This window comes from Sinocyclocheilus anshuiensis, unplaced genomic scaffold (genome assembly GCF_001515605.1).
Source record: "Sinocyclocheilus anshuiensis isolate Anshui unplaced genomic scaffold, SAMN03320099.WGS_v1.1 scaffold167, whole genome shotgun sequence".
In the NCBI taxonomy this organism is placed as follows: Eukaryota; Metazoa; Chordata; class Actinopteri; order Cypriniformes; family Cyprinidae; genus Sinocyclocheilus; species Sinocyclocheilus anshuiensis.
In genome coordinates, this window is record NW_015552552.1 from 214,175 (window position 1) to 223,714 (window position 9,540).

The following is a 9,540-nucleotide window of genomic DNA, read 5'->3' on the forward strand; positions in this document are numbered from 1 at the left end:
TTTTATTTTTTTTTCTGGTCTGCCATACTTGAACACTGAAAAATGTAAAATTATCTTTGCACTAATGCACTAAATTAAATAATCTAGAGTATGTTGGTGTTTTTTTTTTTTTTTTTTTTTACATTTGATGTATATTGTAAAAAGACATCACAATAAGCATTAAGGTCATTTGTCTTCATTTATATCAAGTAAACTTAATTAAACATAAACTTTAAGTTTCATCTTAAGTGAAAGTTCTACTTTCATTTTATAGCTAAATTAGCTTTTGTTTATGGTGAAATTAATCTGAAAAAAAGCTTAAGATGCAAGAAGTATATTGACCTACATTAAGTAAAATTTTTGCTTATGACTAAAGAAAACATACTTATCAAGCACAGTGAGCTGAGAGAGGAACAGAGATTGTCTGGTTTTATTTTTATTTGTCATATTATTTATATCTCATGTCAATATTCAAATATTCTGTTGGTCAACCAGGAGCCTTCAAGTCAAAACGCTGAGAAAAAACACTATTTTAAAGAATATTAGATTATCAAAGCAGAGATATGAAAGCCATATACCACTGAGTTTTAGTTAATCAGTCATTTTAATCTGTGGCACTGTGCATACTGTCAGCACAGTAATAAACAGCAGAGTCTGACAGACTGAGATCAGGGATTTCCAGAGCTCCATTCAGTGTGTCTTTTCTTTTCAGTTCAAACCGACCTTTAAATCCATCCTCATAACTGGGCTCACCCATACTATAAGTGTAACCGCTTAGAACCATGGCTGTATCTTTTTGCTGATACCATAGCATATTTAACATGCTACTGTCATCATGAGAGCATTTAATCTCTGTTGTATCATTTTGGTTTGCCAATAAAGATGTCACTTTCTGCTGAACATGCACACATTTTGCCTTCCCTGTGAAAATAGTCAGGCTTTAAGAAAAATTCCACTTCAATTGGAAAAACATCTATTAAGTAATGATTAAAAAATCATATTGCTATCTCAAATGAATTTTTACCCATGTAAAAGAAGAAAAATATGCAGTTCATATGCAGCTCTAAACATCCTTCTAAGGGCTATGAAAGCTCAGGTCATCCACACAGCAAAAAATAATGTGACGAGAGAGAAACAGAGAGAGGAAAACCTGTACATTAAAATAGTCACATCTTCCCCTACTGACTGTATCACATGAATGAGACGTTGATACAAAGTTTTTTTGTTTCTCTCTCTTTTTTTTGGGGGGGGGGTTGTAGAAGGGAGGAGCAAAAAATCAATAATGAAATTTGCATGTGCAAGTTCTCTTGTTCCACTGACTTGTTTGTACAGATATGGGTTCATTTATTTGTGGTTGAGGCAGGTGTGATTGCAGGTTGTCATCCAAAGAGTTTTTGTTGTATAATTTATTGTCGTTCATTCACTGTGTAAAACTAGCAGCACACAGATACACAGCATCAATTCCCTCCTTAACATCAACCGTCAGGGTCCATTTCTTTGTCTCTGTACCTGACATTGTGAAGCCGGTCTCAAAACCCTTCTCATTAGAGGGAGAGTTAAAATTGTAGCTCCCAATAAGCACTGGTCCTTCACCTTTTATTTGTCTGTACCAGTATTTGTAGTCATAGTCTGTATCATTCTGGTAACAGTGCATTTCAACTGAAGAGCCTGGAAGACTGGATATGTAATTTGGCCACTGAGTGATCAGAACACCATCACTGAAATCTGCTGGAAATACAAAAACAAAAACAGGTTATGCCGTCTATCAGAAATCTACATTTGGTCAACATGAAGAAAATGGAATCACTGCCAGTTTTTCAAAGTTAAAATAATACCTTTTAGATAAAGCAATGTGAACAGGAGAAGAAAGGAGTCCATTTAGACTTGCTTTTTGTGAAGTATTTTCTTATGTTCAGTTGATTACACAAAGACAAACTACACAAACTAGTTGTTATTTCCATAAGCCACCGCCCTATGTTCCTTAATCATTGGTGGAAAAAAGGTCACACTATTCTTCTGTTACAAAACCTCTTGCCTATGTAGGCAGCTGCCTTCTGAGTGAATATCTTATCAAGAATCTTTTAAGTGACTGATTTCAAATGCTCTACTACTGGAATGAGAATAAATTATACATAGTACACACAAATATTCAGATTTATGGTATTTAGAACACAAAGGTAACAAATATTACAATTCTACAACTTTCTAGCAGAAATAAAGAAGAGAGCAGTTACACTGATATGGGGTCAAGTGGAACAATTCTTTATGAATGAGTCATGGAATCATTCATTAAACCTATTTGCAGTTAATTTAACATATTTGTATGCTGATTCATCCAGAAACAAGTGACTGGTTGAATTTAAACCAGTAGCAGCATACTATGCTTTCTATTTCTCTTATATTTTGCATAACAGAAATAATAAGAGTAGTGTGTTATTTTAACAATGTAAGGGAATCACTGAATCATTCACTCAACTGATTGTTTCATTCAGGATTGGCACTATGTTTGTTGGTCACTATGGCACATTTTGCTGTAGCTTAATGTGACTTGTAGCTTTTTTCATTGGAAGAGTAAAAACCTTGTCTAATGTTACTCAGTATTAACTTCATGTTCAGTTGGACTGTTGTATAACAGCAATATTGCATTCACAATTTGTTGTTTTACAAAAAAAATAAAAAATCAATATGATTGTGATTACCTGCGGCACAAGGCAGCAGGAGAACTCTATTTTTTATGATGTTGCTTAACTGTTTTTATCAACATGTTTTGGTGTTGTTTTAAATGTAAGCATTCATTGTCAACAATTTTCTCAACTCCATCTGCCATCTTGGATGTTTCTGAGCTTGTTGTAATACATTTTGGGATTGCAGTATCATTGAAGGACACATGCAATCTTATAATTTGGCCAAAATTAGGTGTCTTATTAGGCACAAAAGTTGCAAAGCTAATACTGTAGTGAGAATAAAAACAACACACAGATAAATCTGGACCCTTTTCATTTGTTGTAAATGTGGTTGTATACTATAGCATGGTAAACTTACATACAGGTAAATGGGGAAACCATGTCTAATTTTTTATTTTTTTTCACTATTACAAATTACAAATTTTACAAAGTACAAATCATTACTAACATAATCATTATTAACAGACACAAAGTCATCACTTTTGGGTACATTTCACCATTTTTCACCATAAATCAATTTAAATGTCAGTCTTAGACAGTCACATCTCCCCCTACTGACTGTATCACATCAACGAGACGTTTGTGTGAAAGTGTTTTTGGTGGAAGGGAGGTGTGTAACATGATTAATGCAGTTGTAATTGCGAGTTGTAAGGTTCTGCTGACTTGTCTGTAAAGATATGGGTTTATTTATTTGTGGTTGAGGCAGGTGTGATTGCAGGTTGCCATCCAAAGGGTTTTTGTTATACAATTTATTAGCGTTTATTCACTGTGTAAACTAGCAGCACACAGATACACAGCATCAATCCCGTCCGTAATATTCACTTTCAGGGTCCATTTCTTCTTCTCTGTACTTGACACTGTAAAGCCGCTTTCAAAATCCTTCTCAGTCGAGCCAGAGTTAACAATGTAGCTCCCAACAAGCACTAGCTCTCCTTTTATTTGTCTGTACCAGTATTTGTAGTCATAGTGTGTATCATTCTGGTAACAGTGCATTTCAACTGAAGAGCCTGGAAGCCTGGATATGTGCTTCGGCCATTGAGTGATCAGAACACCGTCACTGAAATCTGCTGGAAATACAAAGATATAGTAATGAACAGGATATGTTTTTCTTTAGAAATCTACAGTACATTTATTCTAAACCATGATGATCACTGTCAGTTCTTATTTCAAGTTCAAATTTAATACCTTTTAGACAAAGCAATGTGAATAGGAGAAGAAATGAGTCCATTTAGAGTTGCTTTTTGTGAAATGTTCTCTGATGTTCAGTTAATAAAAAATAAAAAAAATAAAAATAGTACTTCATATATTATGAAGCCACACCCCTTTGTTGCTTAGTCATTGGTGGAAAAAAAGAGGGTACTTTTGATCTGTTCCAAAAGCTCTTGCCTACATAAGCAACTGCCTTCTTTTAAGAGATTGATTTCAAATAAAGACAGCAACTCGGCTCACAGCAAAAACAGTGCATGATTCACAACGGATACTAGTAGTACTTAAAATCAGCATGTTTTAAGTGAATATTGTAATGTGATTGAAAATAGCACACCTTTAAATATGGGCCCAATTTCCATACGCCTTTATGAGTGAATCAGTGAATCAGTGAATCATTCACTCAACCAATTTGTTCATTCAGAACGCCACTACTGTGTGTTGCTTGGAGATGCACAGCACAACAGAATATTTCACTGTGGATATGAATTGAGCTATTTTTGTTGATGGAGTATAAACAAAACAAACAAACAAAAAGTAGTCATCAACATTCTAAAATGTTAGTTTACGTATATTACCTGCTGTATATGATTACCTATAGTAGGCTGCAAGAACTCTCTTGCTAGGGTGATATATTGCTTAATGTATTGATATGTTGCATCAAATATAAGTATTTACTGGCAACATTTCTCTTTACTCCATCCACATCTTGGATGTTTCACAGATATTGTTGCAATGCATTCTGGTATTACATTATCTGTGAAGGATACGTTAAGTTGGCCAGCAAACATGATGCTTTAAAAGGCTGTCTGGGTAGGTCCTGTACTCAGTTTTGGAGCAAAGCTTATATCTGATTGTGTTTTCTATTAAACACTGATAGGACGTACACATTGTTTTTTTTTCCATGTAGAAATTAAATGCTGCAACAAGTCTTTTCATTACTGTCACAACTGAACGTTAGACTGCCTTTTTGTGTATTTCCTGTATGCCTGGTGGTTTGGTTTTTAGTCAGGCAGGCAATAAAGACTACAGCACTGTGCATACTGACAGCACAGTAATAAACAGCAGAGTCTGATTGACTGAGATCAGAGATTTTCAGAGCTCCATTCAGTGTTTCTGTTCTTTTCAGTTCAAACCGGCCTTTAAATCCATCCTCATAGATATGGTCACTTCCAGCACCATAACTTAACACGATTAAGGCCATGGCTGTATCCTTCTGCTGATACCATAACATGTTTGGCTTGCCACTGTCATCATATATACACGTTATCTCTGCCATATCATTCTTGTTAAATAATAAGGGAGTCAGGTTTTGTTGAACGTTCACACATCTCCCCATCCCTGTGAACAAAAATAAATAAATAAAAATAGGCTTTGAGAGATATTCTGTTTCAAAGGAAATGACAATAACAAACATGATAAAGAGTAATAACTGAAGGGCATCTTACCTATGTACAATAAGAAAAATATGCAGAGTCCAAATGCACCTTCAAACATCCTTCTAAAACAGTGTACAAAAACTCTAAAATAATGTGACAAGAGAGAGTGTATGACACTGTGCTAAAGAAATGAGAGAAAAAACTTGATTAAATAAATAGTCGTATCTCCCCCTACTGACTGTACAATATCAACGAGATCTTGATGCAAAGGTGTTTTTGGTGGAAGGGAGGAGTTTATACTTGTCATTAATGAAATCTGTTTGCGCAAGTTCTCTTGTTCTACTGACTTGTTTGTACAGATGGGTTCATTTATTTGTGGTTGAGGCAGGTGTGATTGCAGGTTGCCATCCAAAGAGTTTTTGTTGTATAATTGAATGCCATTTATTCAGTGTAAACTAGCAGCACACAGATACACAGCATCAATCCCCTCCTTAACATCTACTTTCAGGGTCCATTTCTTTTTCTCTGTACCTGACATTATGAAGCCGGTCTCAAACTCCTTCTCATTCGAGCCAGAGTTAACAATGTAGCTCCCAATAAGCACTGGTTGTTCTCCTGTTATTTGTCTGTACCAATATTTGTAGTCATAGTTTGTATCATTCTGGTAACAGTGCATTTCAACTGAAGAGCCTGGAAGACTGGATATGTACTTCAGGTGATCAGAACACCATCACTGAAATCTGCTAAAAATACAAAGATAAAAACAAAAACAGGTTACGTGGTCTATTATAAATGGTCAAAACCATGAGCATCACTGTCAGTTCTTTTTCCAAGTGAAACTTTAATACCTTTAATACAAAGCAAGGTGGAGAGTAGAAGAAAGGAGTCAATTTAGAGTCGCTTTTGTGAAATATTATCTGATGTTAAGTGTTAAAGACAAAAAAATAATGGTTCTTTGTTTAGAACACACCCCTTTGCAGCTTAGTCATTGGTGAAAAAAAAAAAAAGATGACATTTGTTCTGATCCAATCCCTCTTGCCTATATGCAGCTGCCTAATTTTAAGTGACTGATTTCAAATGATCTGAAGACAGGTGCTCAGCCCATCACAAAAGCAGCACATGATTTAAAATGAATACTAGTGGAGTTTGACATATGACATGAATATTGCAAATCTAATATTGTTATAAGAATAAAAATAACACACACACACACACATACACACACACACACACTGGTTTCCATGTTTTATGGGGACATTCAATAGACGTAATGGTTTTTATGCTGTACAAACTGTATTTTCTATCATCTTACCCTTATCCTACAATATGGATATAATATGGATTACCACAATCAGAAGAGAAAAAGAAGTTACATTTATAGTCACTCCCTCAGTGGCAGAAACACTCCTTTTTTACATTAAAAAATTGTCATAAATACTGCATGAATGTATCATCACAGTCTGTGACTACCTTTTGGTCTTTCACCATTTTGAAGACAAAATATGTAACTTTTACAAAACATAAATTTGTCAACACAGCACAAACAAAGAGATGTGTATAATATATTAATTTAAATGTGAGCATTTTGTGAAAATGTCTTTTGCACGCTATAGGGAATCTGCGTATTTCTCTGAAGGATTGCAGAAAACAGCCCCTGATTTGTAGTAAATATTACAGTGAAAATTTCAATTAAGTTATTATCAAAAATTCAATTATGATGTTTTCCATACAACCATATTAAATTGCAGTGTGATCACTTACTGTCTTCGTATATTTATATGGCACAAATAGTAAGAGTATTATGCTATTCCAAGTTCAGCTACTGTCTTCATGAGTGAATCACTGAAGCATTCACTCAATTGATTTGATTTGATTCAATTCAAACTCAACTCAACAGAGCATAAATAAATAAATTGGCCATTAACATTGAGCCTGATCTCATGACGAAAACGCACCTGTGGGAACGTTTTCGCAAGACGCGAAATACGTACCGCCATGTACGATTCGTGACATATTCGATGTGAAATGTCCACTGAGTGGCGCTAAAAGAGTTTTTGTTTTTTTCCCGGAAACAGAAGAACGTCCATGTTGTACGTTTTATGTGACGTTGGTTTTGTATGTGAGTGGCGCTATAACTCTAATGATGCTCCATGACGTTTTTAAAATAATGTACCATCTGTACTACATCTAAACCTACCCAATAGTATGAACAAAAGCGAATGTGACGTAAAAACACAATTGCAAGTATGCCATTTTAGCTTGTTTTTTGATCTCTCATCTTTCAGCTCTTTCATCGTGAATCATGTTTTTGGCGGAATTCGTACCAAGGATTCCACATCCTAAATCCAATTCCGTGTCGGCTGAGCTACCGAGCAAGCCTTGTTACATCTAGAAAGCAAAACATATGGAGCTGTAATCATAACTGTATGAAAATGATTGCAAGTGCTCGCTGTTTTACCGCCTCTAGTGTTCATTTCTGTTGGAAACTGCAGTGATATATACTTATTGGTAAATATTTCGCATTTTTCAAAAAAGTTCTCAGAGGTATGTTTTCGTCACGAGACCAGGTTGTTAACGTTTTATAAATGTAAGATTGGCTACTCAATAATAATTGTTGTATAAAAGCAATATCACATTTGCAATTATAGTGTTTTTCTAAAAATGTGACAAGCCTGTGATTATCTGTGGCACAAGTCCAACAAGAAGCACTCTTGATTCTGATTTGCTCAGCAATTTTTACTGATATGTTTTATCAGATTTAACTATTGTTACTAGCTTTCTGGTATTGTATTTTGTATTGTATCATTGTGGAGTAAATCTTATATCTTCCAATTGTGTCTTCGATTAAACGCTGAGAGAATTTTTTTTATGTAGAAATTAAACTCTGGAACAAGACTTTTGATTAAAAATACTTTTGATAAAGTTGAATCTTAGAGATGTTGGAGTGTTTTTGTGTGTATTTCCTGTTTGTCTGGTGGTTTGGTTTTTAGTCAGGCAGGTAATAAAGATTACAGCACTGTGCATACTGACAGCACAGTAATAAACAGCAGAGTCTGATTGACTGAGATCAGAGATTTTCAGAGCTCCATTCAGTGTTTCTGTTCTTTCCAATTTAAACCGGTCTTTAAATTCATCCTCATAGTTGGGGTCACCTGTAGCACCGTAACTGAACACGATCAAGACCATGGCTGTATCCTTTTGCTGATACCATAACATGTTTAGCATGTTACTATCATCATGACTACACTTTATCTCCACCATATTGTTCTTTTTGGCTAATATGTGTTTGGGGTTCTGTTGAACGGTCACACATGTCACCTTCCCTGTGAAAAAAAAGGCAGGTTTTGACAGATATTTGATTTCAGCAAAGAACAATACCAAAAAAAATATTAATTATTAATCATATTGGCATCACAAAACATCTTACCTATATACAGGAAGAAATAAATACACAGTCCATATGCAGGTCTAAACATTCTTATATAACAGGGTTAGAAACACTCTCAAAAAATAATGTTACTGAAGATGAAAGAGGAATCCTCTACATTAAAATAAGCAATGTGCATCTCCCCCTACTGACTATCAAAAAGGTCTCATGTGAAGCTGTTTTTGGGGAGGGAGGAGTACAACGACGTCATTATCTGTATGATCTGTTAGTGCGAGTGCTTTGTTCTGCTGACTTGTCTGTTTAGCTTCATTTATTTGTGGATTAGGCAGGTGTGATTGCAGGGTGCCAACATTTTTGTCTTATAGTTTACTGTCATTCATTCACTGTGTAAACTAGCAGCACACAGATACACAGCATCAATCCCGTCTGTAATATTCACTTTCAGGGTCCATTTCTTTGTCTCTGTCAGGAAATAGGCTGGATTCAGGTGCGGGTTCAACAGAGGCTTTATTGTACAAGGGAAGGCGGATGCCAGAGGGAGCCCACGGGTTTCTGAAAGCACAGAGAGGTGCGGGAAAATAAATTGGAATCTACGAGCACTGGAGCCTGAACGAGACAAGACAGGACTGGTGAGCAATACCAACAATGACAGTCAGAGCAAAGGAATAAATCTCAACAATCTGACAAAAGACAGAGAAACACGAGGAGCTATAAGGGGAAGCTAATGAGAATAACAAGAACCTGGTGTGAAATAAGAGGCGAGCAGAGAAACAAGGAGGGCGGGGGAAACAATCATGCTGACAAAAGCGCACATGGTGAGCTGTCAAAACAAGCCACGCACAACAACACACAACACCCAAACACAGAGACAGCAAGGAACAGGTGATCAGACCCGAGACCCGAC

The 9,540-nt window shown here is 35.7% G+C and overlaps 1 protein-coding gene across 1 annotated transcript in view; it reads right to left on the minus strand.

Annotated features, from left to right (window-relative positions):
• LOC107664422 (uncharacterized) overlaps window positions 1-9,540 on the minus strand; it is a 32,316-nt gene that overhangs the window by 21,400 nt on the left and 1,376 nt on the right. The window contains exons 2-4 of the mRNA XM_016454992.1: window positions 5,780-5,957; window positions 1,414-1,704; window positions 699-702 (exon numbers count right to left, since the gene is read on the minus strand). Coding sequence (XP_016310478.1) covers window positions 699-702; window positions 1,414-1,704; window positions 5,780-5,957 — 473 coding nt within the window. The remainder of the gene's footprint in view (window positions 1-698; window positions 703-1,413; window positions 1,705-5,779; window positions 5,958-9,540) is intronic.